The sequence below is a fragment of the Rhipicephalus sanguineus genome, chromosome 7 (assembly GCF_013339695.2).
Source record: "Rhipicephalus sanguineus isolate Rsan-2018 chromosome 7, BIME_Rsan_1.4, whole genome shotgun sequence".
Taxonomy (NCBI): Eukaryota; Metazoa; Arthropoda; class Arachnida; order Ixodida; family Ixodidae; genus Rhipicephalus; species Rhipicephalus sanguineus.
This window is the reverse complement of record NC_051182.1, coordinates 38,354,631-38,376,510: the sequence shown is the minus strand read 5'-3', so window position 1 is coordinate 38,376,510 and position 21,880 is coordinate 38,354,631. Positions and strand designations below refer to the sequence as shown.

The window sequence follows — 21,880 nt, the reverse complement described above, 5'->3', positions numbered from 1 at the left end:
TACTCTCGCATTGCAACTAGCTTTAATGATTTTTTTCAATCCGTCTTTACCGATAGTTCTGCAGATGGTTTTTCATCCTTCGCGCTAGAATCCCCGTACATTTCACAGATGCCTGATATAGAGGTATCATATGAAGGCATTGTAGCACTTTGTCTCAATATTAAAGACAAGAAAGCTATCGGACCAGACGGTATACCAAATGCGTTTTTACGTAGGTATGCGGAGTGGGTAGCCCGATATCTCGAGATAATATTTAAGGCATCGCTAGCACAAAAACAGATTCCAGATGATTGGCTAGTTGCAAAAGTTGTTCCGGTACACAAATCTGGTGAAAAGCAAAACATTGGAAACTATCGGCCTATTTCATTGACGTGTGTGTGCTGCAAGGTTCTTGAGCATATAATATCAAAGTCAATCTATAGTTCCCTTGAAGACAAGAAGGCTTTCTTTTCTCATCAACACGGTTTTCGACGAAACCTATCCACCGTTACACAATTGGTAGAAACAATTAATGACTTTTCAACTGCACTGAATAACAGAAAACAGATAGACGCTATATGTTTAGATTTCTCCAAGGCCTTTGACCGGGTCGTGCATATGAAATTAATAAATAAGCTAATAGAAATGAATATAAGTTATGAAGTTGTTGCATGGATCCGCTCATACCTCACAGGTCGTACACAATACGTCGAAATAAATGGTAGCAAATCCAATCTGTTGAAAGTAACCTCAGGCGTACCACAGGGATCCGTCTTAGGACCCCTTCTTTTCTTGGTTTATATAAACGATATTGCTCATGACATAGGCGACGACATAACTGTTAGGTTATTCGCAGATGATTGCCTAATATATCGAGAAATTAATAATTATAATGATCAGGCGTCACTCAAGCGAGCTCTTATAGCAGTAGAAGGTTGGGCCGCTAAATGGGAAATGAAAATCAATGAATCTAAATCAGTCATGCTCAGGCTTACCAAGCGAAAAAAGCACGTTATTAAAGGTAATTACGAAATGAATTCCACCACTCTCACCGAAGCGGACACGGTAAAATACTTAGGCCTAACAATTTCAAATAACTTAAGTTGGAAACCACACGTAAACCAAATTTGTACAGCTGCAGACAAAAAGTTATGGTTCCTTCGCCGCAATCTAAAGCTAGCAACACCATCCGTTAAGCTGCTTGCATATTTGACCTACGTAAGACCAACGCTAGAGTACGCCAGTGCAGTATGGGATCCGTTCCAATCGGGGTTGACAAATCGCATTGAAAAAATTCAGAGAAAAGCCGCTAGGCTAATTTTATCCCGGTATTCTCGAAATGACTCCGTTTCTGAAATGCTTCGATTGCTTGAATTGCCTACGCTGGCTCAACGCCGGAAACTTGCTAGACTTAAATTTCTTTTTATGTTATCAAAAGGACACTTTAATATTGAAACTAAGCCTTATCTTGTTTCCAGGCAAACCAGCAACGTCAGATCAAGCAATCAATTTTTGTTCTTGGTTCCAAAATGCTGTCTTGATGTGTACGCGTATTCTTTTTTTCCTCGAACGATAAAAGAGTGGAACGAGTTGCCAGTGTCTGTATTGACTTAAACGAGCATTGAATGTTTTGAAGAGCGAATTAAAAATCTATAACAAAAATGATTATTGCTTGTGTTGTACGTACATTGTCATGAGTTCCCATGACGTTCGAAATTCTGTAGTTTTCTCTTTTCATATTGCATACTGTAACATCGTCCAAATGTCTGTCGATATGTTTTTTTTTCTTCCTACAGTTTCTTATTGGGTTTTGAAAAATATGTATTCTTTTCTACAGTTTTGCTTTCATTATACTATGTTCTACTTACTATATTCTGTGTTATCATTAAAATCACTGTACCCACCCTGTTACGGCCATGACGGCCAACAGTATTTGAAAAAAAAAAAAAAAAAACTGACTGTGACTGCCCGCGAGGGTTCGCTTAAGGTCATGCACACGTACACACGCGCATTATACGCGAACGATGCCTCTCATATATGCAAAATTATAGCGTTGTAGCCGATCGTAAAATCGTCCAAGATAACGTGAAGTGCATATATCAAGCCACGGAAGTCCACCCAGATCGTGTGGTGCGGTGGCGTTGTGGTTACAGTGTCTGCTTGTCACGCGGTTGGCCTGGGTTCAAATCCCCGTGTCCCCGTGGTGGTGTGTGTGTGTTGATACATGGCTTGTGACTCTCTGTGCAGTGTTGTTGTGATGTGTAAACGCATATTCATGATTTGGAAGGCTGAAAAGAACAAAAGAAAAAAAAAGAGGAACACTGCACGATCAACTACAATGTAGAAGAATTTCTTTTTTTTTTCTAAAAATTAGCGAAAAGTACCGCATATATTTCTACCCCATATTGAGCCGTACATAAGCCGGACTGATTTGACCTGAAATACCGCTTAACCGAATTGACGGTATGCGTTACTTTAAGCGGTCACTTTTAAACGGCCTTTTGGCAACGAGATGGCCCCGCATATGGAAGAGGCGCATAAACTTAGCCCGCATAACAAAGAGCCGCTTAGCCAGAGGCCATATAAAGAAGGGCCGCATGAGAGAGCCGTATAAGTAGGCCGCTTAGAGAGCCATTTATAAGCGTCGAAAATTTGACCTACTTTCCACCTTATATGCGTTGTTTTAAGCGGTCGTTTGCTAAGAGTGTATACATAGCCTTCATAGATTACGAGAAGGCATTTGATTCGGTGGAGTCAGCAGCAGTCATGCAGGCACTGCAGAACCAGGGCATCGACGAAGCCTGTGTAAACGTAATGGAAGAAATCTACAGCGGATCCACAGCCACTATAGTCCTCCATAAAGAAAGCGACAGAATCCCAATAAAGAAGGGCGTACGGCAGGGAGACACGATCTCTCCAATGCTATTCACCGCATGTTTACAGGAGGTTTTCAGGGCCCTAGATTGGGAAGAATTAGGGATAAGAGTTAATGGAGAGTATCTCAGTAACCTGCGATTCGCTGATGGCATTGCATTGATGACTAACGCGGGAGACGAATTACAGCTCATGAGACGTACATATTAACAGGTGAAATGAGAGCGCTCGACAGCATAAGTCGAATCACAGTAGAGTCGTAGACTCGTAGCACAGTTCATTTCTACGTTTCGGCCGTGGGACCGGCCTTCGTCTAGGCATACATAGCATAAAAAATCGCACACTTATGTACAGGCTTCCAAAGCAATGTCGAAAGGCGCCAATGCTCTTATCGCAACTGAAGGCATCCACGGACATAACACTGCCGCCCCCGCTTCCGCGCACGCGCAAGCTCTCGTATTGCATCTGTGGTGCGTCACAATATAACTGTTGCTGACTAGCAGTGCTCGGGCCGAATGACGAGCGCATCCGCGCACGTGTCCTTGCCGTCACCGCTGACAAATATGGCGAAAACCGTCTTCGTGGGCAGCGTTTGCCCCCAGTAAAGTATAGCTCAGCCGCGCTATCGTCGCGCCCAAACTTCAGCTTGGGTTCCCTGTGCCAAGGATCGCGGGCCCCCAAACACGTGTTCTTGTATAATGAACAAAGCAATTCTATATCAGCTTAAAGAAGTTTCTCACTGATCAAAAAGACAGTACCGTGTGATATCCCCATGTGTCAGTCATTGGCCACTTAAGTAAGGTGGCTTAACGGGATACATGTGTACATAGCGGCAACGATACGAATAGCATAAGCGTTTTATTACAACTTCCAGTAATCACAGTCGGTGCGGGAAAAGTACGCGTTCAAGATAACAAAACTAAAAAAATAAAGTAAGTATTAATAGTGAGATCGCTGAAATAGTAAACGTAATAATAACGGAAATACAGCGGAGACATTGAGCAGTATTACAAAACTTCTTGCTTTTTAATGTTCTACATTCTCAGTAGAACGCACTCTCGGAAGACAAATGCCACTGTCATCATAATGGATGGTAATAAAGACGCAGGCTAGCATACACTTATTGTTACTGTAAAGCAAGATAAATTACGCGGAAGGAAGACACGTCGATGTGCCTGCATCCTCATTGATACCATCCGCTAGAGTGTTGAACTTGAACATCAGGTATGATTCCTGGAGCTCGCGGTCATGATTTGAGCGAAAACCAGATTCGGGAATGGTTGCTTTCATTTGGCCAAACGAGTGGCCTGGCATGCGAACATGTCGTAATAATGGTAGATTAGGGCAATTATTTATATGCTATCAGTGGTTATTAAAGCGTATTCTGAATGGAGCTTCCGTTTGGCCAATATATTATATTGAACAGGCACCGCATTCCAACATGTACTCGACATTGCAGGTGTCGCAGTCAAACGTGCCACGAATATTTATACTAAAGTCGGACGACGTGCTTCCGGCGTTCTGTGTGGTTTGCGTGTGCAAACAAACTTTGCACCGTGGTTCGTTGCAAGGAGCGCGGCCACTATCTTTACGGGCACCAATTTTCGATGACGCTAACGTGTCGCGAAGGTTCTTTTACCATCGGTAAACAACACGAGGTGGCCCAGGAAAAGTTTTTTTTAAGGTGATCACCTTGTGTTAGGATGTTGTGGTGCCGTTTTAATATAGCAGGAACCTTTGAAGTTGACTATGAAAATGTTAGAATAAGATTACTTTGGGCAGAACAATCGTTCCCTTCACTGGCTTTAATAATGTCAGCGTGGTTAAGCTGGTCGGCTCGGGCTATGGCGTCGTCAATTATTTTTTTTTGGGTATTTACTTTTATCAGGGGAACTTTTGAGCCTGAAACAATTTTCAATGAAATCTGTACGGTCAGAGCATAAACGTTTATAACGGTGAGCCTGGTTATAAGAAATTCCTGTTTTGCAATGTCAAGGGTGGCCGCTCTGCAAATGCAATCCCCAACTAGCCCATGCTGCCGTTCTCTGGAACTTTGATAGGCCTTTATAACAGCATAAATACCATACTTATGTGGTACGTTAGTGTATAATGATTCTACGTCCAGCGTTACACGGCTGCGTTCGTTCATTGTAAAGGCTTTATGATATGTGATGGACGCGTCAGCAGCGTGTTTTGATGCGTGTTCATCAACTAAGGAACGCTCGGAATCGCTAAGTAGCGGCGCGTGAGCGCGCGTCTATTGCATATTTGGCGTGTTTCGCGCGTTTTTGTTTTTTCTCGGAAGAAAACAACCAGGCAGGTTTCATCTAAAAATAAATGCTTGATCCTTGTGTAATTTGAGGCGACGTACAACATAAGGCCAATATTATACCGATTCGAGCAAGAACAAAAAGGCTGGCTAAATAAAGTTAATCAAATAATGAGCTGTTGAGGCGTTTATTGGACGGTAGTCGGCGACGATATGCAATGGCGACAGTCAAGGCAAAAACACGGACTCAGAGCGCGAGCGCGAAGAGCCAAAGAGGACGACCCAACAGAAGGCTATAGAGAGCGCAACCCATTACTCATTAAAGGCTTCGCTACAATTACCCCGGGTACGAAAAGGGAGCCGTCCGGCGACCTAACAGCTCGTCACTATGAGTGGGTCATAGTAGGCCTTGAGGCGCTCCACGTTGACTATGTCGCGCCCTCGACGGCGCATGTCCGAAGATGGTTCGATGGGTTCGATCACGTAGTTGACCGGGGATGTGCGCTCGACGACCCGGTAGGGGCCTTCGTATTTCGGCAGTAGTTTTGAAGAGAGGCCGGTTGCAGTGGTAGGGACCGAGAGCCATACGAGCGCTCCAGGGAGGAACGTGGGCTCAGAAGTGGTGGTGCCATCGCGAATCCTCTTCTGCAGCTCTTGTTCCTGCGTCGTAAATGTCTTGGCAAGCTCGCGACACTCTTCAGCAAGCCTGGCTGTGTCAGAAATAGGCGCACACGCAGATGGATCCGGCTTGTATGGCAGTATCATGTCGATGGTGTGCGACGGGTGCCTTCCGTACAGTAAGAAGAAGGGTGAAAAACCAGTAGTGCTCTGAGGGGCGGTATTATAAGCGTAGGTGACGAAGGGCAGAATAGCATCCCAATTGGTGTGATCGGCGGCGACGTACATTGACAGAATGTCGCCGAGCGTGCGGTTAAAGCGTTCGGTGAGACCATTCGTCTGCGGGTGGTAAGGAGTAGTTTTCCGGTGAACAGCATGGCACTCTTTTAGAATTACTTCGACGACTTCCGACAAGAAGACACGGCCTCGATCGCTGAGAAGCTCCTGGGGTGGACCGTGACGCAGCATGAATCGGTGTAGCAGGAAGGAGGCAATATCGCGCGCTGTAGCCGCTGGGAGAGCGGCGGTTTCGGCGTATCGCGTTAGATGGTCAACAGCGACGATGGCCCGGCGGTTACCAGCCGATGTCAGAGGAAGTGGTCCGTACAAGTCGATGCCCACGCACGTGAACGGACGGTTCGGGCAAGGTAATGATTGTAGACCGGCGGGTGACACGTGCGTTGAAGGTTTTCGGCGTTGGCAATCGAGGCAGGAGCGAACGAACTTCAGCACGTAGCGGTACATCCCTTGCCAGAAATATCGTTGTCGAATGCGGTGGTATGTTTTGGACACCCCAGAGTGCGCGCATTGTCGATCAGAGTGGAAGGACTCGCATATTTCAGAACGCAGACTGCGGGGTATCCCAAGTAGCCACTGGCGGCCGTCGGCGTTGTAATTGCGTCGGTGCAGTAGGTCGTCACGAATGGTGAAATGGTGGGCTTGACGACGCAACGCGCGATTGGTTGGTGTTGCCGACGGATCAGTCAGCAAGTCTATCAGCGAGGCGATCCATTTATCCTTGCGCTGTTCGGTAGCGATGGTGTGAACGTTGATGGAAGAAACAAAATTGTTAGGTACCGAGCAGTCGGCATCGTAGTCAGGCAAGGGGGAGCGCGAGAGGGCGTCGGCGTCAGCATGCTGGCGTCCGTTGCGGTACAGCACGCGAATAGCGTAGTCCTGTAGGCGAAGTGCCCAGCGGGCGAGGCGGCCTGAGGGAACCTTCAATGACGACAACCAGCATAGTCCATGATGGTCGGTGATGACATCAAATGGGCGACTATATAAATAGGGTCGGAACTTTGTAAGGGCCCATATGATCGCCAGGTATTCCTTTTCGGTGACGGTGTAATTGGTCTCGGCTTTAGTAAGCGTACGACTTGCATATGCCACGACATATTCAGGGAACTCTGGTTTGCGCTGAGCAAGAAAAGCCAAGGCCAACACCGCTGGCGTCTGTGTGTACCTCTGTAGGGGCCGTAGGGTCGTAGTGGCGTACTATGGGAGGCGACGTCAACAAACGACGGAGCTTTGCGAAAGCTTCGTCGCACTCCGACGACCACGAATGGAGGGGTCCGTTACTTTCGAGGAGCTTCGTCAGCGGTGATGCGATAGTCGCGAATTTTCGAATGAAGCGCCGAAAGTAGGAACACAGTCCTACGAAACTGCGCAGTTCTTTGACGGACGTAGGTTTCGGGAACTCGGTCACGGCCCGAAGTTTGGCTGGATCGGGGAGAATTCCGAACTTGGACACGACGTAGCCGAGTATTGTCAGCTGCCGTGCTGCAAATCGGCACTTCTTTAGATTCAGTTGCACACCAGCGTCGCTCAAACGCGTCAACACATGCCGGAGGCGTTGAAGATGCGTGGAGAAGTCTGGAGCGAAAACGACGACGTCGTCGAGGTAGCACAAGCATGTCTGCCATTTCAGGTTGCGGAGAACAGTATCCATCATGCGCTCGAAGGTGGCGGCCGCATTACACAGGCCAAACGGCATGACGTTGAATTCGTACAAGCCGTCGGGCGTGACAAAGGCGGTCTTCGGTCGAGCGTCATCAGCCATAGGTACCTGCCAGTATCCTTAGCGCAAATCGATAGATGAAAAGAATTCGGCTCCTTGTAGGCTGTCAATCGCGTCGTCTATTCGCGGTAGTGGATACACGTCCTTACGAGTCATCTTATTGAGTCGTCGGTAGTCCACACAGAACCGCACAGAACCGTCCTTCTTCGCAACAAGAACGACAGGAGACGCCCAGGGGCTGTTAGATGGTCGAATAACATCGCGTCGAAGTATGTCGTCGACTTGCTCGTTGATTACGCGGCGTTCTGTGGGAGATACGCGATATGGACGTTGCTGCAGTGGTGGTTGGGCGCCAGTGTCGATGCGATGCGTAACGGTGGACGTGCGGCCGAGAGAAGTTTGAGCAACATCGAAAGAAGCGCGAAATTCTTCCGAGAGGTCCAGAAGCTGGGAACGCTGGAACGGCGTAAGGTTGTCAGCAATGGAAGAAGCAAATACATCAGCGGGCGATGAACCAGACGTGGTAACAGAACTGAGCGTGCCAGAACTGGGGCAGTGCGTGCCATCTGGTTCGTCCATAACTTGTGCGTCTTCGAGGGATTCCACGCTGCCGAGATATTCTCCTCGCACCAACGTAACACTGTACGGAGATGGGTTGATAACAAAAATTGACGTGCTGCCCTGAGTGACTTGCACGGTCGCGAAGGGCACCAGCAAGCCTTTCCTCGTGCAAACACGGTCGGATGGCGAGAGGAGTGCGAAGGTGTCGGAGAGACTGGCGCAGTAGACGGACACCGCCGCTGACGAGTATGCAGGCAGTTTGGTGTCGTCTTTGACTAGTACCTTGCTCACAGACGATGGACTGTCAGCCGGCGTCAGATCAGAGAATGGTGAGAGCTCTGTTTAGGCTGGTGCGCAATGAATAACGGCGTCGTGGTGGGACAGAAAATCCCATCCTATGATGACGTCGTGAGAGCATGCTGGAATTATGATCAATTCGACGGCGTACAGAGCATCCTTAATCATGACGCGGGCTGTGCACACCGCTGTAGGGTGAATACTTTGGGCGCTTGCTGTACGGAGGGAGAGCCCGGGAAGTGGCGTCGTCACTCAGGAGTCGGCTAAGTTTCGCGTTAATAACGGATATGAAAAAATACAGGTTGTATGCATACACGACTACAACTAATATGCAACAATTAGAACTTTCCTAGAGCTCATGGAATGTTTTAAAGTCTTGGTCCAAGTTAGGTGGGACAGCCGGTACATGTGTGCCTTTTTTTGTCAGTGTTTTCCGTGCGTGTTTACTTCCCCTCAGTCTGCCGTGCACTATATAGTATTTCGTGAAAACAGTTCCTAACCAACAGCTACGCTCATCGCAAACGCCAATGAAAGCTGCGTTCAAAGACAGCATTGTTAGTGCATTATATTCGTGGCTAGCGTGTCTTGCGCCATGAGTCTGTACATTTTCCTTGTGTCGTGGGTTCGTCCGACGCTATTCCCCCCTAGCTCTCATCGGAGTCTCTTGTGACCATGACGCCAAAGACAAACTGAACACGTAATCGCGGACATGGGACTACTTCAGCAAGCAATCGACAAGAAATTCTACAATTATCAGTCGATTTTCAGAGATGGGGGCACTATGTGTAGTTACAGAACGAATGAGGGTGCCCTATCGGCTTGTAAAGGCATCCACTCTATTCCATGACAACCGTAGAGAACCGATGTAGCCCCAAGATTTCAGTCCTTATTTTAAATGCATATCTGAAACTCTGTCTTGCAACAGATATAGCAGAAGCAAAGCAGAAACAGTTCTGTGTAACCTGTGACACGGCGTGGCATTCACTAATGCCTATGCGCTTCGCACAGCGATGGCTGGGAGCATCGAACGCAAGACACGCATTCGCCACGTAACATTCAACCATCCTTTCAGAGGCTGCGGCTGTGGCAATCAAAAGAAAAAAAAGTGACGGTTTCGCCACTAGGACGAAGCAATGAATGCGATAGCAACAAATTAGAATGACACACGAAGAACGGCAGCAGCCCGAAACGTGCAGTGCGCAGATGAAACACAAATGGCGCATGAAAAGAACACAAACAGAACGAGCGCGAACTAACAACGTCCACAGCTCGACACCTAATGCGCGCTGCTCAGACACCATGAAAGACGCATGAAACGAACGTATAGGTACATACAGGACGAGCGCAAACTATCAACTGTCACAGTTTTTACTTTCTTGTATTTGAGCAGCGCGCTTCATTCGCATACGCGGCCGCTGCAGTAAGCGAAGTGATATTCGTGCGCTCTGTAACACCAACGCCAACTTTCCAGTGAAATCACAAGACGAACAAACCGCTCCCATCAACAGATAAGGACGGGCGCACGGGCGACTACGCCCTTGAGGGAAAAGTACAAAAGGTACCGGAGCACGCGCATCGCATCGAGCGAGCGGCGCGACAACCTCTAAAGCGCGCCCTTCGCGCCATCTCGCTGGTAATGCAGCAAACACGCCGAAACGCCACCAAGATCGGCGTACCGCCAGGGGTAAATTGTGTATATAAATAGCTCGCCGTTAGTGTGTGGAGCGACGTACAGTTTATGGCCGAGCCGTGTAACGCCGAACGCTGCATAGCGAGGCACCGTCCGTTCGAATCCGCACTTCAGAAAGTATGTTTATGAATTATTCTTCTTTTCGGCTGTTTTATATATATATATATATATATATATATATATATATATGAAACATGACGGCGACGGTGACGCCGACGGCAAAAGGCAGCCGATAGTGTCCATATAGTGCAGCCGATAGTGCCCACAGCAACAAAAGAGAGGCCAGTGTGCTCACATAACCCTGGTTGGTAGCTTGAGACTTCAAACGCTCTACTGCAATAATAATCACGCAAATCTTGAAGGTCCAATTGTTGGTGACCTTCAAGTGACTTGAAAAGAGAGAGCTATTATCCGTGGCCTCAAACAGAAACGTCCGGGCATCATTGCGAGAACAGAACCACATCATCCGGGCAACCAGCCAGAAATTAAGAAACGGCGGTCTCTGGCCCCCAACCATTAGTTCAGCATCGCATTACATACATTGGTTACTGCCCAAACAGGCTACGAAATATTATTTCTGAGTTAACGTTTGCGCTCAATGTACATAAACCTGTAACTTGTAGCGTGCTGATGTTTCATTTGTCATTTCCGAAACTGACGCTTAAGATGCAGATACAAGCTACCAATCACTTGGTTGTCATCTTTTGGTGCTGAGGCATGGTCGCCTACTCTCTCGTCAACGTCATTGGTTCGTCAGTTTCGCGGGGCTGGTATTGCGCCGCTCTCTTGAGAGATGGCGCGTCACTGCGTGACCGCACCAGCAGCGTCCGGCGCGGCGTGGGTGGTGTTTGTCCGAGACGAGACTTCCAGCAAGGTTCAGTTCAAAATACTTAGTAAGGTTATTGGTAGACTGTGCGTGCCGACATATACTTTCTGTTACGGAAGGGCAAGTTATCTTAGGACTCACAGTCTGTGTGACAGGCTATGCAAGCTGCGTCCCATTAGTCTGCATTTTCTCTGCTCTGTAGAAGCTCTCTTGGTCACTTCTTATTAAATGCGAAGCATTTCTTAGCGAACTTCTGCTACTTTGAGCGTATCTATCTATCTATCTATCTATCTATCTATCTATCTATCTATCTATCTATCTATCTATCTATCTATCTATCTATCTATCTATCTATCTATCTATCTATCTATCTAGCCGCCTACGACTTTGTGCTCTCCTGGCCGTTTCGTTAATCGGATGTATACCAAAATTGGTGTGTCATAACATGGCCTTATTACGAACATAAATGACAGGTCATATCATGAAAATCATGACACGCATGTCATGAACAGCATGATTTACATTCCACAGCCTTTCGGCTCCCTGGCCGTTCCGTTAATCGGATGTATACCAATATTGGTGTGTCATAGCATGGCCTTATTACGAACATAAATGACAGGTCATATCATGAAAATCATGACACGCATGTCATGAACAGCACGATTTACATTCCACGGCCTTTGGGCTCCCTGGCCGTTCCGTTGATCGGATGTATACCAAAATTGGTGTGTCATAACATGGCCTTATCACGAACATAAATGACAGGTCATATAATCAAAATCATGACAACATGTCATGAACAGCATGATTTACATTCCACGGCCTTTGGGCTCTTGCGGCCGTTCCGTTAATTTCGTATATACCAAAATTGGTACGGCGTGACAAAAGTTCATGACGAACATAATGACACGTCCTAACATACAAATCATGACGCGCATGTCATGTGCAGCATGATTTACATGACATGGTCTCGGGGCGCTCGCGGCCGTTTAAATGAAGGGATACATACGAAAACTGGTATGACGAGACATTTCTGTTTGACGAACATAACTGACACGTGGTAACATGAAAATCATGATATGCATATCATGTATGACATGATTTACATGCCACGCTCATGGCGCACTCGCGGCCGTTTCGCTAGATTGATATGCACCAAAATTGGTATTGTGCGATGTGACTTTATGAAAAACATGAATAATAGGTGGTGGCACGAAAACCATGACATGCATGTCATGTATGTCATGATTTACATGCCACGCTCATGGTGCATTCGCGTGCGTTTCGCTTGCGTGATATACACGAAAATTGGTGTTATGCGACACGACTGTATGACGAACGTGAGACGTGGTAACATGAAAATCATGACATGCAAGTCATGTACGGCCTGATTTACATGCCACGCTCATGATGCGCTAGCGGCAGTTTCAGTAGATTGATATACACCAAAATTGGTATTGCGCGATGTGACTGTATGAAGAACATGAATGACAATTGGTAAGATGAAAACCATGACATGCATGTCATCTATGTCATGATTTAATTGCCACGCTCATGATGCATTCGCGGCCGCTTCGCTAGCTCGATGTTCACCAAAATTGCTATTGCGCGAAGCGACTGTACGACGACGGTAAATGAGACGTGGTAACATGAAACTCATGACATGCATGAGATGCACGACACGATTTACATGTCATGCTCGTGACGCACTCGTGCCGTTTCGCTTGCTTGACACATCAAAATTGGTATTGCGCGACGCGACTGCATGACGAACATGAATAACAGGTTGCTAACATGAAAACTATGGCATGCATGCAATGTGTGTCATGACTTACATGCCGCGCTCATGGTGCATTCGCGTCCGTTTCGCTTGCGTGATATACACCAAAATTTGTGTTACGCGACACGACTGTATGACGAACGTAAGTGAGACGTGGTAACATGAAAATCATGACATGCAAGTCATGTACGGCCTGATTTACATGCCACGCTCATGATGCGCTAGCGGGAGTTTCAGTAGATTGATATACACTAAAATTGGTATGGCGCGATGTGACTGTATGACGAACATAAATGAGAGGTCTTAACATGTGAATCATGTTATGCATGTCATGTACGGTATGATTTACGTGCCACTGTCATGGTGCGCTTCCGGCCGTTTTGTTAACGTGATATATACCAAAATTAGTATGGCATGACACGAGTGCGTGATGAACATAAGCGACAGGTCATGCATTTATATACCAGAATATGCGTTTCATTGGCATGGTGTACACTAGATTGTGCATGCATGCGTGCATCTCAAACATGCGATATATGGTGGACTAGAAACCATGGCATGAATGATTTCATTTGGCTCAAAGACAAACAAGGCGATGTATGCAGCTCTTTGCTGGCTGCTTCGCATTACATCGATTCCCACACTGCGTGGGATCTGCCGACTTTTTTTCCGTTACCACCTTCCTTAGCGCAGAACCGCCTATCGGTACTCACACATGGCAACCTGTCTGCCATTCGCGATCGCTGTTTTTTCTTAACGTTGAAAAACTTCAGGTTAACTTTTGCAAATGCACAAAAGGGAGCTTCCTAAAATTCAAATATAGCCCTTCTCAAACCGCTTTGTCTGTCGTTGCCAGTGTCGAAGTCTTAAATGTGAATGCGCAATACTACCACAAAAAAATTTGAAAAACACGAAGATGGGTGTATTAAGACTTTCAAGTGACAATACTGACCACGCAATAAAAGTAGTGCGCTGATAATTGGTTCCACTTCAACAGAATACATTGGACGGTCCTGGAATATCTTTGTAGATTTGATGAGGCATTCTTTAACAATCTCCTCATCAGTGATGACCATGAAGGGCTTGTCACCCAAGTATATCCCAAAGACCTTGCCGTAGCACTGAATCCACTGTTCCATTACCTGAAATCAGTATTGCTATCAACATCGGCTTGTACCATTGCAGGAACATTCAATGCATGCTCAAAAAGATCAGCTTACTCTTTTTCAGTAAGCTGGTTAGTTGAATGCAAAACGTCTCTTACAATGTGCGTGTCATGGCAAATACATGCGCATCTGCGATCAGAACTGACCACAGCCTCAAGCGAACTTTTGCATAAATATACTGTTTTGGGAACCTAGGTGGGGCTACCCCATCCACACATGAGAATATGTTTCGTATAAGCAAACTACAACCTTTTGTAACTGTGAAAAAGTTACGGCCTCTTCCACTGCCTAAAAATATTAATTTTTATTTGTGTATGTGCATAGAGCCAGATGCAAGAGACCGAGTTAGCATCAACAAAAACTGAGCAAAGGAAGCCACATACGGGAGCCCATGTTTCGGCGACTGATGTATGCTGGAAGCTTACTTTATTAACAGGCAAATTTTCACATTTAATGACGTAGATTTTTTCACCTGCAGGTATTACTTTGCTGCAGAATACAAGTGCCAGTACGAAAACACGACCTCCAGATAGCATGTTTTGGAACGCTTTGTGACGCGCAAGTTGGAAAGCTCATGCTTTATTTACGCGAGATGCTGGTTGCCTCTACAAACAGACAGAATTACTTGCAGTTCGGCTAAACGGAGACATATGTCACGCTAACTTTTTCCTGAAAACTTTAACACAGACCCAGGGATCTTTGAGCGCTTCCTTTGCGTGGCCAGCCCTGGCCCATGAAGGCTCTCAGATGGCTACTGCTTGCAGGCAAGACGGCTTTCCTGCTGCAACCCTCACACAATAGATGCGCACGGCTCGCCACACCCTCCTGCGATGCTCAGCCTGCTTCAGTTGGAGGGGACGACCCGGACCGGCAGCCACCCTTGAACATCGGCCTCGCTCCGCCTCATGTCATTGTCACACTGTGCCACCACCGAACGCTTCTTTGTTTTTTTTTTTTTTCATTTTCTCTCTCATTTCTCTAACTCGCCTTAACCCTTCCCATGCGACGATGCGCATGTTTTTCCTTATGGGCTGCAGAAATAAGCGTACTTTTCTCTTTTCAGTCACTGCTACTTGAATTACCGTTTTATTCGGCAGTGCGATCGCCACAATCTGCTGCAAATTGGACTGGTAACAAAAGAAGGTGTTACAAGTTTTGATGACACGCGAGCCGACTACTAACTCTTCCTGTATGTAATAAGTATAATATGCTGAATACTTCTATATATTACAATTTTATAGTATCTTTTCACTAATATAGAGATATTTTTACGAGAGAATCGAAACGTACCCTGCATGTCTATAGCATACCGAAGCGGCTGATACCACCGGCAGGCGCAAGCACAAATTACGATAGGTCTTGTAAACATCACATAAGACAATCGCACAATTCAATAGGTACAAGAAGCAATTTATATGCCTCGCACAGCACGTTGAAGTAGAATGTATCATGCTACCTGGGGAAACTACGAACATTTTTGTAGCGTTAGCTACACTGGCCGAGCCGGAGCCGTTTCGCGTGCACGTACAAGAGCCATGCTGCGTATGCGCGAGGAGCAGTGACGCCACACGGCGCACAGCTGGCGCACCAGAGCCGCCGCCGTCGCGCGCGTCTCGCCGATCTGCGCACTCCAGGGGAGTGACGTCATAGCCGCGGGTCGAGCGTTGGGACCGGGCACGAGACGCTGCCATAGAGACGCTGCCATCTCTATGGCCCCAACGCCGGCGCTGCGCCGTGCCTAAGGGCCATAGAGACGGCAGCGTGTTAATACACTGACCACCGAGCCGTCTTTGTGGCAATAGAGTAATGGCGTTGAGCAAAAAATAAATATATATGTGTTACGTAATGGGCACACCATCTGTGTATCATTGAAGCAGCATTAAGCATGATAACCAGGCTATTCCTAGACATCCAGGAGAGCTAAGGATAATCAGCTGAACCTTAGCTCACGCTACGTTTATCCTGGCATAGCCGAGTTAAGCCACTACAATTTTTTACAACATTCAGTTCTTTTAAACCGCAGCTCCTAGGCGCTCGTTCCTGCATTGAGCGGCGCCGCCGCCGTCGGCGTAACCGATAGAGCGAACTAGGACGAAAGAGAGCGAATGCAGAGCGCAGCGAGCCGCTGTGTTAGCGTCTGCAATGGCTCATGCCTGCTCGCGCTTCTTGTAGCAGCGCAACGCATACCTCCGGCGCACGGGCACAAGAAAGTGAGTTGACCTGCGAGGCTTGGGAGAAAAAGACGTGCGTTAGCCGAAAGGACACTTTGTGTGTGCAACGCCCTAGCGCGCTTCCCTCCCCCTATTCCCTTTCCGGCATTTACCCGGGAGCACACACCAGTCCTGTGCTCAATGCGCTCACCCCCATGCTATCCTTACCGACATTCTCATGGAATGCCCGGCGGACCCTCCCCCGCGGTGCCCGGAGCCACTGACCACATGGGAGCAATGAAAGACCCTGCTGCGCTCGACGGACCTCACCAAGCAGAAGATCGCCACTGACTGGGCCACCCACGTCATGGAACTGCATGAACTCATGAATGCGTAGCGCGCTGGGGTCGTGCGGGGACCCTGGGACGGACGTGTCCAAATCTCTTGGTCAAATAATGTTTTACCTCATCCTCCCTAGCGGACTCTTTGGTTTTTATGTGGTTCTCCGGGCACAAGTTCCCCCATAATGAACAAGTTTTAGAGCATCTTAGGCACTGGTCCTTGCGTTGAGTGGCGTCGGCGTCGTCGAAACCGGCACAGCGAGCGAGGATGAAAGAGAGCGAACGCGGAGTGCAGCGGCGGATAAAAGACGGCGATAGCGAGGAGAGCACGAAGAGAAGAGAATGACAGTGGCGAGACGACAGGCTCGGCGGCGGCCACCCGCAGTGCCACAGTAGTGCGCGCCGTCGTGCGATCGCCGATGATGCCATCACTAAGGTATGCGGCGATGGCACATACCGATAACACATATGGAAATAGAGCGTTGCATGAACGTAGGCCTGTCTGCGGCAATTGTTGTGGAAGGCACCCACGCACAGCCTTCCACGGTCCCCTGGTAGGCGAGGCAGTCGAGCCTCAAATTATCGCGAATTCAAGATGCCTAAACAGCTGCGCTCATATGTAGGATTTGGCAGTATCGTAATGGTCGAATATTTTTTTTTCTTTTTCCCATTCACCCGTTTAACGCTCCCACGAATACGTTTTCGTAATATTTATAAAAGAGTACTTCAACTGTTTTTTTCCGGCTTTAAGAATTCTGAAATGTTACCCGTGATAGTGCAATGCAACACCGCGATGGCGCGGTGTTGCATGCGGTACCTGTACTCGTACGCCTTTGTTTTCTGCATGAAATATCTGTATTTATTTATAATATGAATTTTGTCACATCCGCTGCCTCTTTTTCTCATTAAGCGCCTTGGCTATCAAGCTCCCCCAGACAGGTCTTGATCAGTGGGAACCAACACTTTTGTGTCCTAAATAAAATTGCTTTTATTGTGGCGCATACAATTACCAAGCGTCCTGTTTAAAGTCTCAAAATCTCCGAAACAGAAATTATTGAAGTCTAATTGAAAGCTCCTGTAAATTATGCACAGTGCTTTTCCATATCTTGAAAAACTCACATGTACAAACACACAGATGAATATCTGTGTTATTTCTTCTTAAATATCCCATTGTAGGTCGCAGCAAATAATGCGGCTTGGAGAAATTATATCAGATGTTACAAACACACCACTCAGTTAGTTCTGATGGTTGAACATTGAAACTTTGGAATTGATTGTGTGAAACATTTCACGTGATCTTTTTGGTAGCGCTCGCTCCTATAAGTGATAGCTTTGCACGCACTAAGATGTCTAGTAAGCACATATACATTGCGTATACAGAATAACTGTTGAGCTTTCCGAACGCAAGCAAGAAGAAAGAGGATGACCCGTATACGATCTTTCTTGAGCTGCTTCCAGTTTCCCCAGAGTAGATCTGGTTTAGGCCCAGGTACACCGAGTCTTGCAAACAGACCATGCCGGTGACGACGTCGTATCACCCAAATAAGGACACCAGTCACTGCTAGAACAAATGATGCTTGTGGAAGCATTGGGTGTGTTTTCCTTATGAAGCCTGAAATAGAATAACCTTTTGATTGTCTCAGCCCCAAGGAGTGCAATACAGCGCATGCTTTTAAAGCGCGTGACACTCAAGCGGTAGCAGTAGCAACAGTAAATACTTCCTAAATAATCCCCCGTCCATCTTGCAGGTTAGCCAGCTGGAACTACCTCCGGCTCACCTGAAAATAATTTTCGCAGTTTACTACAACAGATTGCTCTACGTAGTAGTATTCAACGTCGGCCAACCAATTGTTACTCATGAGCGAGAAAATTATTTTCGATCAGAAATAACAATGTACAACATAAATCAATAGAAGTTTTCCTCATTCAACTGCTTCGTCTTTGCCTCCGTCACTCCCTGCACACCACGCTGCTCTGAGAAGGGGAGCGGCGGTAGACATGAGCGGTTAACGAACATCACGTTAATTTTCAAGGGCTAACCGTAAGATATCGGAAATACGGTTACGTGAAATTAAAAGAGGAGCCCCATGCGGACAAATCAGCGTTGATAAAGTAGCACGAGACATTTTAAATAGGTAACCTCCCTGTAGTATAAGTAGAATTGGCACTTTGTAACTAGAATTCAAGTTAAGCTTCCGATTCTGGTTCTAACTCCACAATAACATTTTAAAAAAAACGTTCTAGTTAAAACACATCGCATTCAAGCTCCACAGCAGAAGGCATTTTTCTATTAAAACTCTCTGTACGCCGAAATTTAAAGGAACACAAAAAAAACTATCGTTCTGCATATAACGGTATATAACTCTTTGGTATTATTTCGTAGTTACCGCAGTGACTCGCGGTGTAGTAAGAATGTTAACGGTGTCTGCCGGACCCTGCGGATTACCGGCAAAAGTCTTGTGAGAGAACCGCAGAGTTGACATAGCGAGATTTGGGGTCTTTCGCTGAGCCAACGTGGCGAAAATATGCCAGAATGTTTTAAGTACGGAAGTCAAAATCACGTGTGTCTGAAGAATAAGGGCCCGAAATTGGGCACACATTCAGCTTCATTTTATATTCTAATATTAAACCCACACTAATAAACCTTCAAAAAAATTATTTTCAGCAACAAATATACCTAGGCTAAGGTAATTTAATGTCGCTTTTAGTTCTTGGTGAAAATGCATCTTCCACTTTTTCCTTTACAGAAGAGCATTTGTACATGCCACTTACCGTATAATCTTGCGAGGTAGTGTATCTAGATACCGCTGGAGGACCAATACTAGGCTAAATTTGTATGTGCATGAATTTTTACAGCAATAGATCGCTAACCGTCTTGGCATCGGTAAATGGTAGAGAACCACGTGTCTATTCAGAGGCTTTGCCGGACTTCTTTTATAGAATTGTGCATATAGACTTCAGTAACGTTACTACCATAATTGATTTTGAGCAATTATAAAGCTATATATTTTTTTCACAACATTTGGAGCAGTCGTTTGTAAATATTAAGACTAAGAGCGCTACCGTAAAACTAACAGAGTAGATCAACGTGAACTGAAAGACATCAGTGTGTATGGTAATGCTTTTCTCTGGTGTCTATTTGTTACTATCGCAATGTCATTCTAAGTGTGTGGCCAAAAATAAATAATTTGCGGCAAAATGAGACGTACCTTTGAAGAGGCTGATGAATAGGGTGCTCTTCCCTTTATGCTCTGCTTTGCCTTTCACCTTGAATAGTAATATCATCTATACGCAACCGAACCCTCACATAAAGTAACGCGTCAGTGCGCACAGGCGGTGTTCAACCGGAGTTCATAAAAATGTACGGGATATCTTTCAACTTAGCGTGTGTGGCACATCCTGTAGAGCCCCTCCTGCAGAAAGCTAATTTTCTCCCGCAACCAACACGATGTTCTATTGCGGAATGGCGGGTTCGTTTATAGCGAAATAAGCTTTATAGCGGACCACCGACCTCTCATAATTGCTTACATTTTCACACTCACCACGCACGCGGCGCTTCGAATTTGACAATGATTTGCATTACCATGCTTCGTGAGAAGTTATAATAACTTCTCACGAGGGTTATTGGTTCTAAGGTTATTTAAGTGGTACTACAGCTTCATATGTGCGCCTTTGCGTCCACCACAAACTCTTTTAAAAACACTGAGCATAGCACACGTGAATCAAGGTGATAAATTGCAAAACTAGCGGGCACCTACAGCTCACGCGCAAGGAATGCAACGCTTCAAAGTGAAAGCGGCTCGCTTGAAAATTCCTTCCACTCACGCCAGCCTTCGTTGTCACTTTGGAAACGTCGAGCGCAAAAAAAAAGCAGGTCAGCCAATGCACGAAAGCTATTCGCAGCATTTGACAGCACGAAACTTTGAACAGGACCGTGACAGCATACGCAGAAAAATCGCTTATATTGGCTTGGCGATGCGCTTATGGTAGGCTAACGCTACAAAGAACACGCTACGAAGAACACAAGACAAAGTTTAACAGAACGGGCGACAACTCTGCAGCACGTGCCTTGAATTTTTATTTATGCCAACTACGAATGAAATATAAATTAGTTGGAGTCCGCGCTCGTCCTGTTAAACTGTGTTTCTTTGTAGTGTGTTCTTTGTAGCGTTTCCTTACGATAAGCGCATCACCACACCAACATGAAACAACTGGCCCATTTTGTAGCCCTACGCTTAAATTGCGCCTACTTCAGTGTCCTGTACTAAGCTGTTCGTTTCTGAAACAGTCGAGTATGAACAATGTTACCGAGCAACAAGCTCGATTTAGTTAACAAAAGATCGTATTATGCAGAAAAGCGAGCACACAAGCTATATATAACGAGAATGTAGTTGGAAGAAATAACGAGAATTCATCTCCGCATCTCTATCACTTAATGTACAAATCAGACATAATGCCACGCGCCCTTATCTCTTTATTTTATACGTGACCGGGTTTCACCCACAAAAACTGTTAGCAGCACTCGGCACAGACCGTGCAGCAATGTTCGGGCAGCCTCGCCACTATTTCAGATTGTTCTGCTACGCCGTTTACGCGGAGGACATTACTAGTCGAGTCTATTCTGCAGTTTGCGCGAGCACCAGTGATAACTCTGGAAGGTTCCGCCACTGACCCATAAAAGACAGCGTGTTCCTCCGACGATCAGATCACCGCCGGCCGATGACTGTGATCGTGGCTGTCTGTGCACAGCTGGTATTACTTGTACTTTGAGTTACTTCGAGAAGGCGAGAACGATCGAGAAGGCGCTCCAAATGCGCATCCGACAACACGATCGTTTCTTCATTACAGACAGCTCAACCATTCAAGGGCACGGCTGTAATAACCTCCACGAAATCATCCTAGACGTCGTGCTAAAGGAGCTGCGGAAGCTCTCACGTTTCCGTAACTTGAAGGGCTGAAGTAGTGCGCAAGGAAATCCTGCAGTTACTGGGTGCTGCTCAGCCAGCACAGCCGCAGCAACAAGCTATGAGCTACGCTGGTACAGTCTGCTGTCATGCTTCCCTCCGCGACCATGTGAAGACGCAGCACCGCCGCACTTACATCGGGAGGTACGCTGCAGTGACCAACGCAATGCCGACCGCCTGTCGGTTCGCGCTACAGTCCGCAGAAGACCGACATTAGGGAAGCCTCTGACAACCGTCTACTCAGATACCACTGCGGGCAGCCGGCTACACCTAACGTCGTTGCAAGTACCGCGAGCTGGGACTTCTCGGTTACGCCGTCAGCGGTCCGCGTCCACAGAGCGGAGAGCG

At 46.7% G+C, this 21,880-nt stretch overlaps 1 protein-coding gene across 1 annotated transcript in view; it reads right to left on the bottom strand.

Annotated features, from left to right (window-relative positions):
• LOC125759100 (cytochrome P450 3A29-like) overlaps nt 1-20,135 on the bottom strand; it is a 40,123-nt gene extending 19,988 nt beyond the window's left edge. Inside the window, exons 1-3 of the mRNA XM_049417373.1 lie at nt 19,778-20,135; nt 17,996-18,180; nt 13,864-14,053 (exon numbers count right to left, since the gene is read on the bottom strand). Of these exons, the coding sequence (XP_049273330.1) occupies nt 13,864-14,053; nt 17,996-18,180; nt 19,778-19,853 (451 nt within the window). The 5' untranslated portion in view covers nt 19,854-20,135. The remainder of the gene's footprint in view (nt 1-13,863; nt 14,054-17,995; nt 18,181-19,777) is intronic.
• Nucleotides 20,136-21,880: the final 1,745 nt, after the last annotated feature.